Below are 21337 nucleotides of genomic sequence, written 5' to 3'. Positions count from 1 at the left end.
TCTTCACTAAATTTTCAAAACTAGTGGCCCACTCCTGTCAGCTCCTGTCTTGAATGTTTTGGGGTGATTCGTCAAGCGGAGGCCGAGAAAAAAGGGGGGTCCCAAAACGCGTTTTCCCCATGTTAATTTCCATAGGAAACTTTAGACAAAGCTTCAGCCTGAACTGCTGAACGGAATTACACCAAATTTGGCAAAAAGGTAGCCCTTGGTCCAGAAAGAGTCCTTTTTTGTTAAATGGTGTAAATCCGTTCAGTAGTTGCTGGGAAATTAAAGTAAGAAAAATGTATATATCTGAGCACCGAGGAGGGTTTGCGAGAGCTTCACTCTGATTGGCTGCTAACACTCCAAACCAGGAACTGTTGGCAGCCATCTTGTGACTCGGTAGAACCGAGTCACAAGAAAACAGTGAAAAAGAGGTTAAAAAAGAAGAAAAGGAGGCAGGGTAGAATCACCCTGACCCCCTAGACCTGCTCAGGGGGTCCAACAAGGACCCTAGTGCTCAAAAAAGCATTTTCTTTTTATAATTTTGGCAGAATTCGCGTTGGGGTCGTGAATCCCGCCGAAAGATTTTAGAAAATGAGGCCCCTGGGTGGGTCAGGTCTCGGGAGCATCGTCAAAAAAATAATAGCGGGGGCCCCCACAAGCCCCGGGGACCATCACCTCCCCGGGGCAATCTTTATTTAAATGTGAGGGTCCATTATGGACCCCCAAGCCCCGGGGACCACTACCTCTCCGGGGCTTTAAACATTGTGAGGGGGCCACGCGGTCACCCTCCTGGAGCTCTTGATGGCCCTGGGGACCACCACCCCCCAGGGCTGTATCCTGCAGTGTCCCGGGGTGCCCACCCCCGGGAAACTGCTGTTTGCTATGGTAGGGCAGGAGCACGGCTCCTGCCCTGCCATAGCAAACGCTGCTTTGCTTCCTTGAAGCGAGAGCAGGGAAACCTGCTCTCGCTTCAAGGAAGCAAAGCAGAATTGCATTTGAGCAAGGGGAGCTGCATGTCAGCAGCTCCCCTTGCTCAAAAGCAATGCCGGCTCCCGCAAGAGGCGGGGAGCCAGCGGGACCGTGGGGGCATTGGGGCTCCCTCCACGGTCCCCAACACAAAAGGCCTGCCCTGGGGGATGGGGTCCCTGGGGCCCGAAGTAGCCCAGAAGGGGGGCCCCCCTCCATCAATAAATAAATAATAAAAAAAATAAGAGGCCATGCCCGAGGGATGTGGTCCCCGGGGCCGAAATTGGCCTCGGGAGGGGGGGGGGCCGCGTGGCCCCTTCCTGTTTAAAAAAAAAAAGTAAAAAACGGGTCAGGCACTGGGGGATGGGGTCCCCAGGGACCCAAATATTGTAAAAGAAGGGGGCCACACAGCCCCCTTTCTACAAAAAATAAATTTTAAAAAAAAGCCAGCATCGCGCCGGAGGCCCCGCCCACTCACTGCAGCACTCAGCAAATGTGCCCCCTGGCACTTTGTAAGTTGGGGAATTAATTTAATTCCCCTTGAATACTGTGGGTCCCTGGGGGCCAACTAGCCCACCAGGTACCTCCAGTATGCGCCACAGAGCTGCGTTGCAGAGAGGTGTTCCGAGGCCATGCCGCTTTTTAAATCTCTCTGCAACGCAGCTCTGTGGCGCATAGTGGAGGTACCTGGTGGGCCAGTTGGCCCCCAGGGACCCTCAGGACTTAAGGGGAATTAATCCCCCAATTTACAATGCACCAGGGGGGGCGTTTTCACAGTGGTGCAGGGAGAGAGGCAGGGTCTAACAAAACAAGTGTGCAAATGTGCCCCCTGGCACGTTGTAAATTGGGGAATTAAGTCCCCTTTAATCCTGAGGGTCCCTGGGGTCCAACGCGTCTACCAGGTACCTCCAGTATGAGCCACAGAGCTGCGTTACAGAGAGGTGTTCCGAGGCCATGCCCGTTTTAACACCTCTCTGCAACGCAGCTCTGTGGTGCTTACTGGAGGTACCTGGTGGGCTAGTTGGCCCCGGACACTAAGGACTTGAGGGGAATTAATCCCCCAATTTACAACGAGCCAGGGGGCACGTTTGCACAGTGGTGCAGGGAGGGGGCCGGGCCTAACAAAACAAGTGTGCAAATGTGCCCCCTGGCGCGTTGTAAATTGGGGGATTAAGTCGCCTTCAATCCTGAGGGTCCCTGAGGGCCAACTAGCCCACCAGGTACCTCCAGTAAGTGCCACAGAGCTGCGTTGCAGAGAGGTGGTCCGAGGTCACGCCCCTTTTTACAGCACTCTGCAAACGCGGATTCTGGCGCACTGCTGGTGGGGTGATGAGGTCCTCTTGCATCCTGAGTACCTCAGGACACAAGTGGACTTCATCTTCCGAGCAGCAGTGCACCAGAAGTCTCTCATAGCAGGAGGAATTCCTCAGACCCCTGCTATTCTTTCCACTCTCTCAATATGCACACATTTGTCCTATTTGTCTTACCTGAAAAGAGAGCCACCATTCCAGGAACAATAATCAGAGTGATGGTCACAAGTTTTAGAACCATAAGAGCAGTTTGTAGGTTGGCGGCCCAGGTAACACTCCAGCAATTCAATGCTATAACTAGACCTGTGGGAAAATGGAGAGATGGTTCAGATCTGACAGAACTTCCATGATGGACTGAGGTTTAGAGTTTCAATACCACTTTAAATATATTTTCACTTTCGAAGAACTATTAATCACTTAAAACATGGGGAACATAGTGTTTATTTTCTCCAAATAAATGCAAAATCAATTAATAATAATAGAACCACAGTCTCTCAGAAATGCCGATTCCTGGTGCTACATCACATTTCGGCCTCCACAACCCAAACTCTATAGCATCGCACATGCTTATTTCTATATTCTCAGTGTACTTTTTGATTCCAAAATCATACCAGGATCTTTTATATTCACCCTGGCCATTGCTTCTCAATGAATGCTGCTTAATGAAATCCACCCGATCTTTCACCCAACATTACAAAAGCATCATTAGTGCAAACATCAGGAGAAACCTGGGCTACTACTATGGTATGAACGATAGGCTTCATCAAGTGCACCTTGTCTTCCCTTGATAAAGTCATCAACTTTGCAATATGAATGTAACAAGCATAGAGTGATACGAAGGTGCTGGGGTAGGTGCCTGCGGAAGACTAGGACAAGACGCCCATATTCACCGGAATTAGCAATGACACTGCTAGGGGCCCTTCCCCAGGGGGGACAATGGAGGGAGATAGGTGGTTGGGCACAGGCAGGAGCCACGAAGGTAGGTGATCTCTACTGGGATGTGGAACTACTTCCCTTTGAGGAATTTAGCACCAAATGGGACATATCACAAGGGCACTTCCTACTCCACTGGGCAGTTACGGGGGCCATAAAGACTCCATACAGCCACTGGACCGGGTGAGAAACCAATGGGGGGATGACATTGACAGACCACTGGAGGACAAGGACTGGGAGAACATACTAGTACGGACAACCAAAGTGTCCCGAAACCCACATTTCAACCTGATTGGCTTTTATATACTTCACTGAGCATACATAACCCCAGAACGTATTAATTAATACTTTGCTAGAGAGGATGCCAGATGCCCGAGATGTAATAAACAAGGGGCGACTTTTATTCACATGATATGGAGCTGTCCATCCTTGACGCACTACTGGCAGGAAGTGACACGGGAGACAGCTAGAATAATAAAGAGGGTAATCCCATGCACACCGGAACATGTTTAGCTCAGCCTGTTCCCACACACTACCAAAACTAAGACCACGGACAGGTTCCAAGATCTCGCCTTCATACTTGCGAAGCGAGAAATCACTAGCAGATGGAAGAATCCAGACTGCCCTAATGTACACACATGGAAGCGAGAGCTGGTGAAATGGGCTGGATGCGATGGGCAGGGTCTTGTTAGAAATGCGAGACGGGGGATAGGCAAGATGGAAAGAGCTCGGCGTGGAAGGTGCTGATGGAAGACCTGAAGAGCGATGGTCAGACATCTGAAACCTCCACTCCCGAGAGACAGTCACAACAGGAGAACCCCCAGAGGCCAGACCAGGATGGAGTACTATTGCAGATCCCGTGAGATGGGGACATATAACATCTTTACACAAGGGAGGGCCTGGACCTGGAAATGAGGCAACTTCAAAACGCAAAAGCACACCGCAAGTTACAGAGGAAGGGACTTATTGGGCTCAATAGATGCAGTTAGGAGACAGCAGTACCTTGTTGAGGAGGGGCAGGGGAGTGGGGGGAAATTGGGACCCACATAGAAGAATCCCTACTAAGCAAAGCCTGAGACAGATGGAACAGGGCTCAATACAGACCTGGATGGGATGGGATAGTCTGACCATGTAAATGCTATGCACTTACTTGTACCACAATCAGCGGAATGGCTGAATGATATGTAAAAGGCAATAAAGTTTGTTTTATAAAAACAAACAACTTTTCAATCTGAATTCCATTCACTCACACACGTCACAAATCTATCTCCCTTAATGTCTAAAGTGTGTCCACATATCAGCCAGTAGCAGCACCCTGCTGAAGGTCCTCACCTTCATCTTCAAAGAAATGACGACCCTCTCAAAAAATTCCCCACGCCATCCCAACTTGATCACTACAATGTATCCAACATAAATAACCTACACACAATTTTACCTTTGTTCACGCCCTCTCTACTGGAACGTCTTCTGATAGGGTAGAGCACTATACCCACCCTTCGTGTCTTCAATACACCTCTAAGTGGCATGTCATTCTGGTCATCTTGTGCAATAACTGCTTATGAGACTATGAAGTGTTAATAGGTTATTACTAATTGTTGCATGACGGAACCACACATGCAATTACCATGCATGCCTTTAATATGCCATCAATACAACGCATGTGTTATTACCACGCATCCATTTACAACGAAAATCTAATTGAAAGGCATGGTTGGTAAAGGCAAAAGTGTGGTAAAAAGTTTAATAGGTAACTATTTAATAGGTAAGTATATATACTTATCTACACGATACATACATGTATACGTAAGTTTGTATGAGTGTGTGTGTGTATATATATATATATAATACCTACTGGCGGTCGCCAGTAGGTAGTTATAGTTAGGACCTAGTTTGCATAGGAAACTCATTTTTTGTTTTCCTAATAACTTTTGCGCCGGTTGACGAATCTTCACAACATTTTCAAAACTTATGGCCTGCTCCGGTCAGCTCCTAGCTTGAATGTTTCGAGTGATTCGCCAAGCAGGGGCTGAGAAAAAAGGGGGTCCCAAAACGTGTTTTCCCCACGTTATTTCCCATAAGAAACTTTAGACACGACTACAGCCCAAACTGCTGAACAGAATTACACCAAATTTGGCAAACAGGTAGTGCTTGGTTCAGAAAGCGCCCTTTTTTTAAATGGTGTAAATCCATTCAGTAGTTGCTGAGAAAATAAAAAAAATAGAGGTGAAAAAATGCATTTCCCATAGGAAACTTTAGACACGGCTACAACTCGAACTGCTGAACAGAATTACATCAAATTTGGCAAAAAGGTAGTGCTTGGTTCAGAAAGCGCCCTTTTTAAAAATGGTGTAAATCCGTTCAGTAGTTGCTAAGAAAATCCCAAAATAAAAGTTTTGATATTTAGAGGCGCGGTCGTGCTGGAGGCCCCGCCCCCTCCCAGCAACACTCTGCAAATGCACCCTGTGGTGCATTTTAAGTTGGGGAATTAATTCCACTTCAATACTGGGGGTCCAGGCCATGCCCCTTTTTACACCTCTGTGCAACGCAGCTTTGTGGCGCTTACTGGAGGTACCTGGTAGGCTAGTTGGACCCCAGGGACCCTCAGGATTGAAGGGGACTTTATCCCCCAACTTAAAACACGCCACGGGCGCGTTTCCACAGTGGTTAAGGGAGGGGGCGGGACCTGAGGTGACATGTGTGCAAACACGCCCTGTGGCGCGTTTTAAGTTGGGATATTAATTCCAACTAGCCCACTAGGTATCTCCAGTAAGCGCCACAGGCCTGCAATGCTGAGAGGTGGTCCAGGCCACGCCCCTTTTTACGCCTCTCTACAACGCAGCTCTGTGGCGCTTACTGGAGGTACCTGGTGGGCTAGTTGGACTCCAGGGACCCTCAGGATTCAAGGGGACTTAATCTCCCAACTTAAAACGCGCCACGCGGGTACGAGCTATGGTTTTTTCATTGAATATATATATATATATATATATTACCTACTGGCGGTCGCCAGTAGGTAGTTATAGTTAGGACCCCTTTTCCATAGGAAATCCGCAACATTCTATTTTGAATAACTTTGGCGCCGGTCGACGAATCCTCGCGAATTTCTCAAAATAGGTGGGGCGCTACGCTCCGCTCCTACCCTGAAAGTCTCGGGGGGATTCGTCAAGCGGGGGCTGAGATAAAAGGGGGGTCCCAAAACGCGTTTTTCCCATGCATTTTTCCATAGGACCTTTAGACAGGGCTACAGCCCGAACGGCTGAACAGAATTACTAGAAATTTGGCAGAGAGGTAGTCCTCAGGTCAAGGAAGTGCCTTTTGTAGGTTTGGTGTAAATCTGTTCAGTAGATTCTGAGAAAATAGCCTTTAAATCAATATATATATCTGAGCCAGCTTACGGTACGCTTACCGTAAGCTTACCGTACGCGTACGGTGGCGTGCGCGAGCGCGATTCTGATTGGCTCTTAGATCTTAGTAAACATTCGAAACAGCCGAAACCAGGAAGCGGCGGCCGCCATTTTTTCTCTCGCACTGAGAGCTAGGTTGTTAAATAAAACCAATAAACATATAAAGGGGCTGTTTAGACAGCTCCCACACACATAGCCATGTTGAGGGAGTCCCCAAAGACCCCCCAAGGCCAAAAATGCAATTTTTATTTTTTCGCTAATTTCGCCGATTACGCTTACCGTACGCGTACGGTAAAAAATGTAAAAAAAAAAACCACTATCCACACTCTCCCCACCCCCTGTGCTTTTGGTGGCCTGCAGGTCACCAAATGTGCAGGGCTTATTGGAGGTGTGAAAATCCACAATATTTTAAACAAAAATAATAAAAGAAAAAATTAACAACACTCTCTCCACCCCGTGTGCAAATGGTGCCCGAAGGGCACCATTTGTGCATGGCTTATAAAAATTACGAAAAATTAAAATATTACCTTTCAAAACGAAGTGCATCATATGTCCTCCATGTGCGCACGGTGCGCGAAGCGCATCGTGCGTACATGGCCCATCTAGCGTAACGTGGGCACGCGGTGCGCGTAGCGCACCGCGTGCCCACCGTGCGTGCACGGCACTAACTGCGTAATGTGGGTGTGCTCACTGTGCGCGCACGGTGCGTGAAGCGCACCGTGCGCGCACGGAACGAACTGCGTTAAGTGGGCGCGCACGCCACGAATGGCGTAAAGTAACTTAGCATTTAAAAAACCGTACAAATTCACTGAAAAAACCATAGGTTTCACACACGTTATAGTTAGGAATTAGCATTTAAAAAACCTTGCAAATTCACTGAAAAAACCATAGGTTTCACACATGTTATAGTTAGCGGAAATTTTAGTGATAAAAAACCAGTGAAATTCCCCCGTTATAGTTAGTGTAGGCAACTATAACTCACGCGACCGCAATCTTCTGCTGATGACATATGTGTCTTTATGAAAAAAAAATATTTGAAATATATGTATAGCTAAAAATGTATGGAAGAAGACATGGGCAAATAAGTGTCTAAATACAGTATTAGCATCAGCAGAGGATTGCGGTCGCGTGAGTTATAGTTGCCTACACTAACTATAACGTGGGAATTTCACTGGTTTTTTATCAGTAAAATTTCCGCTAACTATAACATGTGTGAAACCTATGGTTTTTTCAGTGAATATATATATATATATATATTCACTGAAAAAAACATAGGTTTTCAGCGACGTTATAGTTAGAAATTAGCATTTAAAAAACCTTAGAAATTCACTGAAAAAACCATAGGTTTCAGGGACCTTATAGTTAGTTGGTTATTTCACTTCGAACGTTATAGTTAGTAGAGCTAACTATAACTCGCGCCCCCGCAAAGCACTGCAGATGACGTCACATATTACATCACTCATGACATGGTCAGTGACATCACTCATGACATCACTGATGACATCTCAAATGACATCACTGATGACATCACTGATGACATCATCCACGTGATAATCTGATGCACCTCTTCACACCCTGATATAACCTCTGATAGACCCACTCTAAAATACTGACTACCATTTTCTAAACCATAGACAAATCAATAGCAGTTACTATATACCCACGACTACTTCCTAGTTATACACACACATTCATTCATTCACCCATACAGTAACTCATAAATGCAGTCACTCATCAATACAGCACTATTATATGTACTTATACACCTATACAAACACTCATACACCGTCACTCATCCATAGAGTTATTGACACACCTAGCTAGTCATGTAAAGAATCTATAACACTGCCGTTTACTCACCTATACAGTTATACATTCACTATCTAACCTATTCATACAGATACTAACATATACTTACTCTCTTATACAATCACTGACACAAGCACACACTCATTTATACAGCCACTACTCACTATCACAGTCATTTATATACTCCAACACTCACATATACTGCCTTTCACATATGTAGTTACTCACACATATACCAGTGAGCTATACATTCACTCACCAACACACCGATACAAACACTCACTCACCGAAACAGATATTTCCACATGCACTATTCAACCCATACATGCAGTAAATTAGCCACTCACACATGTTGGCAGAAAGTCACATATCGCCCACCCACCTACACACACAAACACTGAGCCACCCATACAATTACTTATGCTACCAATAAGTAACCCGTATAGACAGTCATGTACCTAATCATCAACCCATGCAGCAGCTTATACAACAACTGAGAGACTGATACAGACATTCACACGGTTTAGTCACTAACCATGCATTCAGTAAGAGACATTTAATCACTAACTTATACAGTCAGTCACACACCTATTACATCTTCCACCCAGACACTTATACACCAACTCATTCTTCAATACACCTTGGCATTAACATATATAAAATATATTTAAACTTTACAAAAACACACATTCACTGGATGATGTCATCAGTGATGTCATCAGTGATGTCATTTGAGATGTCATCAGTGATGTCATCAGTGATGTCACTGACCATGTCATGAGTGATGTAATATGTGACGTCATCAGCAGTGCATTGCAGGGGCGCGAGTTATAGTTAGCTCTACTAACTATAACGTTCAAATTTCTCTGTTTTGTACAAGTGAAATGACCAACTAACTATAACGTCCCTGAAACCTATGTTTTTTTCAGTGAATTTCTAAGGTTTTTAAAATTATCATTCCATTCTCAACCTGGTTAAAACTGCCAATATCACCAGTTTTCCAGCAATAGCTCCTGCCCCAAAAAAGTGCCAGAAATGAGAGCAACAACTAACACAAATAATATGCAGAGTAGGCGTTCCTGTACAAAAATAACACGAAAACACCACTTCCTGATATTTTCAACGAGCAGCCAAATCTGTGGTGCATTCCAAAAATAGGCAATAAGCTGCGTTAGCAGTAGGAATGTAACATCTGCCTTTTTTCTGGTGTAAAGTAGGACGAATACCTACAGTGTGAAAAGGAGCCCAGCCCAGAATCACATCTGTAGACCAACACGTCATAGAGCTACTGTTCATGCACTTCCGACACCCAAGAAGGCCACTAAACCCACTGCCACCACCCTCAGGACCTCCCCCCGGACCACCCCCCAACTAACACCGAGGCAGGACAGTGGACCTTCCAAAAACGGCATGGCCCCTCAGCCACACAATAGCTGAATGTAGCGAGATGTGGCAACCAAACATGTGTGAAGAACGCAAGTCACCCACCAATAATAATGCACACAATACCAAGAGTACAGGGTGACACATTGGCGATTGCGGCCCGGGTGGCGGCTGCACTACAACAGGGACACCTGCATCAATTGATTCCTCATACAGCCCAGGACGGAACCACGCCCAGAGCTCCAGAGTCATTGTTCACAGCCTCATGCAGGACTGGCATACGCCAGGTCAGGTCAATCCGTTTACACATAGAGGGAGGGACAACGCTACATGGCCCAGCTTTTCATTTTAGTGATCTGCTGCTCACAGGTCTAGTTGTCAGTATGCCACAGCCACTCCCTAACGGCTGGTTCACACCCACACCACACCCATCAAGCACAGGCATCGTAGGACACGTGACCCTGCCAATAAAAACGACCGGACGCATGTGCTCCACGCCATTTCCATTTCAGACTTGGTGCACCGGATGCACTGCAGCCGGCACAGGCACACCGCCACGGGACGGTGAATTTCGGTCCACTGAGGTAGGGGCATTGTAAGTGCTGAGCGGGTGTGCAGCCTGCGATGATGCCCCGTCCCGGTGGTCCATACAGATCATGTTTTGTTTGCTGTGCTGGACCGCAGTGTAGGCCTGAGCCATCGAACAGCGAGGGCCTACCGCCACATGCATGGCCTCATTGGTCACTGAGTTAGTGGCACCACAAGGGCTGAGCGGGTGTGCAACCTGCGATGATGATGGGTGTACTGGTATGTCCTCTGCCATGACAAAATCAAGATGCAGCACCAAATGTGAGACCTGTTGGCCTGCGGAGCGGGCCTGTATGATGTGGAGGGTGCCCTGTCCGTGAAAGGTTGAGCAGTGAGGCCTGGGTGCGCAGGGGCGGGCAGACACCTCTGGGCCGCGGGAGTGGATGGGGTGCAGCAGCCTGGGTGCACAGCGGCGGGCAGACACCTCTGGGCAGTGGAAGTGGATGATGTGTAGCAGCCTGGATGCATAAAGACAGGACAGCGATTTAGGCGTGCACAGTTGTATATACTCTGCCATTCCTGATTCTGTACTATGTTTCAGATGTGGGAGCTTGAGGGCTCCACTAGGTCCCGGCACGTGGTTGGAGACACAGCGATGGTGTAAAGGTGAGCTGTGAGGGTTTTGTCAACAGTGTGGGCACTCACTGTCCTTCCTCATCTCTTCCTTTCTCTCTCTCACACTCTTTCTCTCTCTCTCTCTCATCCTCTCTCTCACTGTTTCTCTCTCTCGTCGTCTCTCTCACTCTTTCTCTCTGTCTTCCTCTCACTCTTTCTTTCTTTTTCTCTCTCTCTCTTCCTCTCACTCTCACTGTTTCTCTCTTTCTCTGTTTTCCTCTCACTCTTTCTTTCTTTTTTTCTCTCTCTCTCTTACTCTCACTCTTTCTTTCTCTCTCTCTTCCTCTCTCACACTCTTTCTGTCTCTCTCTCTCTTTCTCCTTTGATGGACGAATGCCGCACAATCTTATCTTGCTTTTTGTCTAATAAGCTGTGATTCACGGATTGACGTCCCCCCCACATGGAACTCCCTCCACTCAGTGCTACCAAAGCTGCATGCGTGTGCAGCCTGCGATGATGCGTGGCCATCCTGACAATCAATAGGGAACTATGCAAGTAGATCAGGACTTGCCCTCAGAGCAACTTACCCTATTCGCTAGTGCTATCTATTTTTCTACACAATAATAACAATAGTTTTTAAATTGACCTTGATAAAATCAACATCAGAAAGATTTTATCCTGAATTCCTTGAATACAGATGTAACATTTATTATTGTTTCAGTCACAATATGCATCGTGTTCATTTACAGAAATACAATTAACAAATCAACTCCTGATCATATTCATGCCTGCCCAATGCATTTCGGGCCTTTCTGTGGCCCTTCTTCAGGGGCAATGATCTAAAAGCAATACAAATAATATAAACATTATATTAAGCGCATGCAGGAAATCACTTTCATCAACAAAAGAGTTTTATAAAATTTCTTAAAGAAAATCAATGCCATCACAGTACTTGAATATCATATTCTTCTCATTGAATCTCGAATGAAAAACAGCCAAAATGTAACGTTGAAGAAAAACGAATCCAAAGAAAAGCCAATAACCCTGTGTGATATTACTGAAAGATGACAAGAAGGTGCTAAGGGTGTGGTAAGTGAACAAAATGTTTCGTGAAAAATACCTGGTTGATCTGTTTTTGTTGACTTTCTAAAATATAATAAATCAACATCAAAGAATTAATGGCCGTGTGAAAAACATGAGTGCCATGTAATCACAGTAAAATCTCTACAAGCACTGACCTTGGAACTTCAAATGGAGAACTTATGCGGAAACCACCTTGCTATTTCTCGACGTGGAACAATGTGGCTACAAAAAACGAAATAATAAAAAACGGGTTACCGTCCCCGTATACGTGCATAATACTAATAATGCGAAAATAAATACACTGATGTCTAGTCTCCTGCTTACCTCTACTAAGACCCTCCGGTGTCCATAATATAAAACCTGGGATCTGCTTGACTAGTTCACCCGAGGTAGTTGTTGACTCAACTTCGGCATCTACCATATAAGGCATATGCGACCGAGTAATAAAAAACGGACCACATCTCGTAGCTCGCGCATATTTAATCGCGCCATCTTGAAATGGGAAAACAAAACTATTCAAACCTTCCTAACACCATGCCGATACAAGCTGAAAATGCTCCCGAAGAATAGCGCTCCACAATAATCCGACTGTGTTGAAAAAAGTGATAAGTGTGAATACTAATAAAAAAAGAAGTATGAAGAAAGTAATGTAGAAAGATACAGGACCATGAATAAAAACATTATAAAGAATCGTCTGATACATTTAGCTTGCTTCAAATTCCTAATACATCGTATATATAGTAAAATCACAAATATATACAATGGGTCTACATGACTTTCAACATGGTGCAGCATGTCGAGCTATAGGTAACATCCTAGTTCAACTTTATCGTTAATCCCATTGGGATCTTGGGTGTTTAACCTCCTTATCCAGAAAATTTCTCTCTGCAAAAGCATTTTTGTTAAATTTCTACTGGGGGTTGGACCACTTGCTCAATAACTTGAAATTTCAGTTGTGGTATGGAATGTTTGGATTTAATCCAATGAGCTGCCAGACTACTTTTCAGATTTGCGTTGCGAATTGTGCTTTTATGCTCCGAGATGCAGATCTTAATTTCCTCTCAGTTTTGCCTATGTAGAGAAATCCACACGGACATTTTATGGCGTAAATCAGATTTATGGAATTGCAATTTGCATTGTGTCGTAATTTTATCGTTTCTCCAGTTGATGGGTGATGTACTTCATTTCCACTTATTACATTGTTACAGTGTACGCAGTTCTGGCAGCGTTGAGTACCTTTGAATTCTGTTGTATTGATCTTCGGTGTGGTGGTAAGTATTTCTTTTAAATTCCTCGATCTTTTGTAGGCAAATAAAGGTTTCTCGTTGAATAAATCTTTGAAATCTTCTTCATTTTGTAACATTTCCCATCCCGTGTTGATGATCTTTTTGATTTGTCTGGAGCATGTAGAATATTTGGATACAAAAACTTGTCTAGTTAATTTCTTTTTCGGTTGAGTACTGAGGAGGTTTTCCCGTGTTTTTTGTTCTGTTTTCTGAATTGCTTCACTGAGAATATCCTCCGGATATCCTTTGGATAAGTACCTGTCCTTCAAAATATTGATGTTTTTTTGCAGTGTTTGTTCAGAGGAACAGATCCTTTTGGCTCGCAGAAACTGGGAGAAGGGAAGATTGTGTAACAGATTTTGCGAATGAAAACTTGTAAATAATAAAGCATTGTTCTTGTCTGTAGGTTTGTGGTATACTTCTTTTGAAAGTAATCCTTCTTCTACAGTCACTAGTACATCCAAAAATGATAATGATTTGTTGTGGACGGTTTTGGTGAATTGTATGTGTTCATCTTTCAGATTCAACTGAACTATTTTTCTCTCCAAAACTTCTGAGCTATTGTTCCATAGTATGAAAATATCATCTATGTATCATCCATATAATAAAAGGTTGTCCATCCATTCATTATCATTGTATATATTCTGGTTCTCGAAATGAGCCATATAGGTATTTGCGTACGCAGGTGCACCCGCAAAACCCATTGATGTACCTTTTAGTTGTAGATAGTATTTGTTATTCCACTCGAAATAACTGTGGTGTAAACAGAAATGCAACATTTCTAATAGAAAAACTTTACCTGCCCTTATGGTGGATTGTTTCAATAGTGCCCATTCTACTGCCTCCATCCCTCCTGAATGAGGGATGGAGGTGTATAACGATTTTACATCCAGAGTACAAAGTAGGGTGTTGCTTGTGGTTTGTATATTGCGTAGCTTTTGCAAAAAATGAGTGGTATCCTTAATATAAGACGTCCATTCTTGAACGAATGGTTGCAGGAAATGGTCTATATATTGTCCAATTGGTTCGAAGATGGTCCCGCACCCTGTGACTATGGGTCTAAATGGTGGGTCATGAAGATCTTTATGGATCTTTGGCAGCATGTATAGTCCCGGTCAATTAGGGTTCTCCTTGGTCAAAAAAAGGCGGGTGCTATTCGTGATCAATCCCATATCAATAGCCTTATTTAGAATTATATTTAAAGTCGCACTCAGTTGTTCGGTAGGGTCTACTTCTAGTAGAAGATAAGTGGTAGAATCTGAAATGTGTTCTTCAACCTTCCGTGTATAAAATACCTGATCCATGACTACAATTGCTCCTCCCTTGTCTGCCTTTTTTATAATGATATCAGTATCATTAGCAAGGGTTTTTAAAGTGAAAAATTCTTGTCTGGTAAAATTGGTTTGATTGTGTCGTTTAACTTTGGTTTTTGAAAGGTCTTTTTTAACCTGATTTTCAAAAGCATCTAGAATTTTGTGCGATACTGGAGCTTGAAAAGTGGATCTACGTTTAAATTCCTCGAATTCTCTTTCTGAATGGTTTGATTCAGAGGTATTTAGTGTGGAAAAGAAATATCTAAGACGTAGAATCCGCATGAATTTGAATAACGTTATTTCATTTTCTAGAGCATTCGTTTGGTATGTGGGGACAAATCCAAAGCCTTGGTTTCCGCATAAGTTCTCCATTTGAAGTTCCAAGGTCAGTGCTTGTAGAGATTTTACCGTGATTACATGGCACTCATGTTTTTCACACGGCCATTAATTCTTTGATGTTGATTTATTATATTTTAGAAAGTCAACAAAAACAGATCAACCAGGTATTTTTCACGAAACATTTCGTTCACTTACCACACCCTTAGCACCTTCTTGTCATCTTTCAGTAATATCACACAGGGTTATTGGCTTTTCTTTGGATTCGTTTTTCTTCAATGTTACATTTTGGCTGTTTTTCATTCGAGATTCAATGAGAAGAATATGATATTGAAGGACTGTGATGGCATTGATTTTCTTTAAGAAATTTTATAAAACTCTTTTGTTGATGAAAGTGATTTCCTGCACGAAATGCATTGGGCAGGCATGAATATGATCAGGAGTTGATTTGTTAATTGTATTTCTGTAAATGAACACGATGCATATTGTGACTGAAACAATAATAAATGTTAAATCTGTATTCAAGGAATTCAGGATAAAATGTTTCTGATGTTGATTTTATCAAGGTCAATTTAAAAACTATTGTTATTATTGTGTAGAAAAATAGATAGCACTAGCGAATAGGGTAAGTTGCTCTGAGGGCAAGTCCTGATCTACTTGCATAGTTCCCTATTAGTTTCTGGCGTGTCCAGACAGCACACCTTCCTCTGAAGCACACCAGGACAAGTAAATCAAGTCAACAGCCAATAGGTGTGTGCTTTTCTTAAATCTCAATAGCATCCTGACAATCAACACACATTCTGAATTGTGAGCTCTGTTTACCGCATGTACGCAACGCCTGAGAGGGTTGCTTTGGCATGTGGTGCACCCTCTTACACACACGCCAATGGCGGAAGGTGAGCAGAGAGGCTTGTTTCCGCAGTAGCGGGTAGGCACCTCTGGGCGGTGGGAGTGGATAGTGTGCAGCAGCCTGGGTGCACAAGAGCGGACAGACACCTCCGGGCACTGGGAGTGGATGGGGTGCAGCAGCCTGGATGCGCAGGAACGGGCAGTCACCTTCGGGGACTGAGAGTGGATGGGGTGCAACAGCCTGGGTGCACAGCAGCGGGCAGACACCTCTGGGCAGTGGGAGTAGAAGGGGTACATCAGCCTGGGTGCGCAGACGCGGGCAGACACCTCTGGGTGGCAGGAGTCGATGGTGTGCAACAGCCTGAGTGCGCAGGCCGGACAGACACCGCTGGGCAACGGGAGTCGATGGGGTGCAGCAACATTAGTGCACAGGGGCGAAACAGAGAATTACTCATGTTCAGTTGTATGTACTCTGCCATTACTATTTCTATCCTATGTTTCAGATGACTAAACTTGAGTGCTGCATTATATCCCGGCACGTGGTTGGAGACACACCGGTGGCAGAAAGGTGAGCTGTGAAGATTTTCTCCACAGTGTCAACACTCACTCTCCATCTCTTCCTTTCTGTCACTCACACTCTTTCTCTCTCTTATTCTCTATCTCTTCCTTTCTCTCTCTCACACTTTCTCTCTTTCTCTGTCTCTTCAATCAATCAATCAATCAATCAATCAATCAGAGTACTTGTATAACGCGCTACTCACCTGTGAGGGTCTCAAGGCGCTGAGGGGAGGGGGAGCCGCTACTGCTCGAAGAGCCAGGTCTTGAGGAGTCTTCTGAAGGCGAGCAGGTCTTGGGTCTGTCGTAGGTGGGTATGGAGGGTGTTCCAGGTCTTGGCGTGAGGTAGGAGAAGGATCTGCCGCCGGAGGTTGTTCGTTGGATGCGGGGGACATCGGCGAGGGCGAGGCTGGCAGAGCGGAGCTGGCGGGTCGGGGTGTAGAAGTTGAGTCTGCTGTTCAGGTAGGCTGGTCCGGCGTTGTGGAGTGCTTTGTGTGCGTGGGTGAGGAGCTTGAAGGTGATCCTCTTGTCGACGGGGAGCCAGTGTAGGTTTCTCAGGTGGGGGGTGATGTGGCTGTGGTGGGGGACGTTGGCGATCAGTTGGGCGGATGCGTTTTGGATGCGTTGTAGTCGTCATAGTTGTTTGGCTGGGATTCCTGCGTAGAGTGCGTTGCCGTAGTCCAGTCTGCTGCTGACGAGGGCCTGTGTCACCGTTCTTCTTGTTTCGGTCAGGATCCACTTGTAGATCTTGCGGAGCATGCGGAGGGTATTGTAGCAGGAGGAGGAGACGGCATTGACCTGTTTAGACATGGAGAGGGAGGAGTCGAGGATGAATCCTAGGTTGCGTGCATGGTTGGTGGGTGTCGGTGCTGCTCCCAGTGTGGCCGGCCACCACGAGTCGTCCCAGGCTGAGGGGGTGGGTCCGAGGATGAGTACCTCCGTCTTGTCCGGGTTTAGCTTCAGGTGGCTGTTCTGCATCCAGTCGGCAACGGGCTTCATTCCTTCGTGGAGGTTGGTTTTGGCGGTGTGCGGGTCTTTGGTGAGGGAGAGGATGGGCTGGGTGTCGTTGGCGTAGGAGATGATGTTGAGGTCGTGTTGGCGGGCCACTTGTGCGATGGGGGCCATGTAGATGTTGTACAGCGTCGGGCTGAGGGATGAGCCCTGGAGGACGCCGCAGATGATGTCGGTGGCCTCGGATCAGAAGGGCGGGAAGCGGACGCTCTGGGTTCTGCCGGAGAGGAAGGTCGTGGTCCAGTCAAGGGCCTTCTCTTGGATTCCGGCTTCTAGGAGGCGTGTCTTTAGAGTGAGATGGCAGACCATGTCAAAGGCAGCTGACAGGTCCAGAGGATGAGGGCTGATGTTTCGCCGTTGTCTAGTTGGCGCCTGATGTCATCTGTGGCGGCGATGAGGGCTGTCTCGGTGCTGTGGTTTCGTCTGAACCCGGACTGGGATGGGTCCAAGATGTAGTTGTCTTCTAGGTGCGGGCCAGTTGCATGTTGACTATTTTCTCGATGACCTTTGCCGGGAATGGTAGCAGGGAGATGGGCCGGAAGTACTTGAGGTCCTTGGGGTCCGCCTTGGGCATCTTGAGGAGTGCGCTGATTTTGGTGTTTTTCCAGCTTTCCGGGAAAGTCTCTTCCTCTCTCTCTCTTTCTTTCTTTTTCTCTCTTCCTCTCCCTCACTCTCTCTCTCTCTCTCTTCCTCTCTCTCACACTTTCTCTCTTTCTTGTATCTCACTCTTTCTCTCTCTCACTCTTTCCCTCTTTCTCGGTCTTCCTCTCTCTCTCTCTCTCTCTCTCTCTCTCTCTCTCTTTCTTTCTTTCTTTCTCTCTCTCTTCCCTTTCTCACTCTTTCTCTCTCTCTTTCTCCCTCTCTCTATCTCCTTTGCTGGATGCATGACGCACCATCTTATCTTTCTTTTTGTCTTGCAGGCTGTGATTCACAAATTGTCGAGGGATGGCACGCCATACCTGTACCTACTTTTATTTTGTTCTTTTTTTTTAATAAAATGTTTTATATGTAAATCCATACATGACTAAGAATCTTATTTGTCCAACCTCACAAGCATCTTCTTATTCATAATTGTACCACATTAGCCAATTTCTTACGTTCCAGATTCCCTAACATGACTGTCACATTAGTTTGTGGGGGTGAGGGGGGATGGCGGACAAGGAGCTGCTGCTGGGGAGTGTTGGAGTCGTGTTGGGTGTCCGACCTGCATGATCGTTGGCTCCACTGCATCTGTTCTCAGAGACTTGCGAGCTGACGGGCTGGCTCGTAGATGAAGAGCTGCGAGCCGACTGGCTGGCTAGTAGAGGGAGAGCCGTGGCCCATCAGTTCACAGAGGGAGAGCTGCGGGCCAGCTCGCAGAGGAACAGCTGCGGGCCGACAGGTATAGGGAAAGGTGTAGGCCGTCGGCTTCCAAAGGGATAGCTGAGGAACAGTGATGTGGGGAGAGGGAGCGTGAAGGGGGTATCTCGCAGAGAGAGACCTGCGGTATATTTCCAGTCTTGGCTTCACAGATACAACTGCAGGCCCAAGAAGTCACACCCGAAGAGCTGCGAGCCGACCGGTGGTTCGCAGAGGGAGACTTGCGGGCCAAGAAGCTTGCTGGGGGTATGCTGGTGATGTGGGAAGAGGTTGCGTTTCCTGCTGATGTGTGGAGAGGCAGAGTGAAAGGAGTATCTCACACAGACAGAGCTCCAGTATGTTTTCATAGTTGCCTCGGACAGATGCGAGCTGACGGACTGAATCACAAAATGACTTTTCAATGCTCATATAGTGTGACTTATCAACAGTTCACAGCCCGGCGCGCAGAGGGACAGCTGTGGCCCGTGAGCTCGACTCACAGAGGGAGAACTATGGGCCGTCCGCTCCCAAAGGAACAGAAGCATACAGGCTTGCAGAGGTAGAGGCACAGCAGCGTACTAGCTCGCAAAGGTAGAGAGCTGCGAGCCGATGGACTGGCTTCTAAAGGCATAGCTGCGAAGTGGTGATGTGGGGAGAGGGAGCGTGAAACTGGAATCTCGCACAGACAGAGCTCCTGTATATTTTCAGTATTGCCTCGCAGAGGTAGAACTATGGCGAGATACGAGCTGACAGACTGAATCACAAAATGGCTGCCAACAATTCCTAGTCTCAACAGTTCGCAGCCAATGAGCCGCAAGCTTGTGTGCCTCAACCAATCAGATGTCAGAATTCTCAAATATCAATATCTGTACAATATGATATTTCTCAAAAGCTACTGAAAGGATTTACCCCATTTAAACAAAAGCGTGCTTTCTGGACCATGACCTTTCTCCCTGCCTAATGTGGCGTGTCCCCTCGCAAAGAGGCAAAGCAGCATACCAGCTCGCAAAGGTAGAGAGCTGCGAGCCAACGGACTGCCTTCTAAAGGCATAGCTGCGTGCTGGTGATGTAGGCAGAGGGAGCGTGAAAGGGGTATCTCGCACAGACAGAGCTCCGGTATATTAAATTACCACCAGCACCTTTGTTTTATATTTTCACTCGATGCAAGGCACAAGATGGCTGCTCACACTTCCTGGTTTGAAGTGTTGGCAGCCAATAAGTGTTGGCAGCCAATCAGAGGACACTTCCTGGTTTGAAGAGTTAGCAGCCAATCAGAGGCAAGGTCGTGTTCGGGAGTTAGGCTCCGCCCAGATAAATATATATTTTTTCCCTAAATATCTCAAAAACTACTGAACGGATTTACACCATTTCAACAAAAACGTGCTTTCTGGATCACGACCTTCCTCCCTGCCAAATTTGGCGTAATTCCGTTCAGCAGTTTGACCTGTAGCCTTGTCAAAAGTTTCCTATGGAAAATAAATTGAGAAAACACGTTTTTGGACCCACCTTTTTTCTCAGCCCCCCCTTGACCAATCACCCCCAAACTTTAAAGATAGGAGCTGATCAAGAAAGAGAAACTTTTTGGAAATTTTCGTAAATATTCGTCAAACGACACCAAAGTTATAAACACATGAAAAAATGCTTTTCCTATGGAAATGTGGTCCTAACTATAACCACCTACTGGCGACTGTAGATGATATATATATATATATATATATATATCTATATCAGTGAAAAAACCATAGGTTTCACACACGTTATAGTTAGGAATTAGCATTTAAAAAACCTTAGAAATTCAGTGAAAAAACCATAGGTTTCACACATGTTATAGTTAGCTGGACATTTTACTCGTAAAAAACCAATGAAATTCCCCCGTTATAGTTAGTTCAGCTAACTATAACTCGCGCGCCCGCAATGAACTGCTGATGACGTCACATATTACATCACTCATGACATGGTCAGTGACATCACTCATGACATCACTGATGACATCTCAAATGACATCACTGATGACCTCACTGATGACATCATCCAGTGAATGTGTGTTTTTCTGAAAATTAAATATGTTTTATATATGTATATCTCAAGGTTGATGGAAGAATAAATGGGTATATTACTGTCTAAATGGATGATTTCTTTTTGAAAAATTGATTATGTAACTGACTGATTAAGTGTATCGTAGTGAATACATGGCTTAGTGAGTAATGTTTAAATATATAAATATCTGTATCATTTTTTCACTTTGTGTATAAGTGGCTGCATGGGTTGGTGAGTAGCTACATGGGTGTCTATATAGGTTATTAGTTGGTTTTTTGAGTATCAGTCTGAGTGTCTGCATGGTTCGGTGGGGGGTATGACGTAGTTCATAGGTGCATGAATGAGTGACTCACTGTTTGTATGTGTTGAACAGAGCATGTGTGCAGGTCTGCATGGGTGGATGAGTGTGTGTATGGGTGTGTTAGTGAGTGAATGACTGTCTCAATAGTGTCTTTATGAGTAACTACATATGTTTAAAACTAGTATATGTGACTATTGGTTTATATATGTGAGTATATGTGAGAGTGAGAGATTGAAAGAGTTCCTGTATGAATAAGTATGTATTTCTATAAGTGATTGTTTAAAAGACTAAGTATGTG

The 21337-nt window shown here is 45.4% G+C and overlaps 1 protein-coding gene across 1 annotated transcript in view; it reads right to left on the bottom strand.

Annotated features, from left to right (window-relative positions):
• Positions 1-21337, bottom strand: part of LOC146854137 (cystine/glutamate transporter-like) — a 478984-nt gene that overhangs the window by 294246 nt on the left and 163401 nt on the right. Inside the window, exon 4 of the mRNA XM_085651904.1 lies at positions 2439-2564. Within this exon, the coding sequence (XP_085508030.1) occupies positions 2439-2564 (126 nt within the window). The remainder of the gene's footprint in view (positions 1-2438; positions 2565-21337) is intronic.

This window comes from Triturus cristatus, chromosome 4_1 (assembly GCF_964204655.1).
Source record: "Triturus cristatus chromosome 4_1, aTriCri1.1, whole genome shotgun sequence".
Lineage (NCBI taxonomy): Eukaryota > Metazoa > Chordata > Amphibia > Caudata > Salamandridae > Triturus > Triturus cristatus.
Note: the sequence above shows the minus strand (reverse complement) of the source record. Positions and strands in the feature narration are given on the sequence as shown.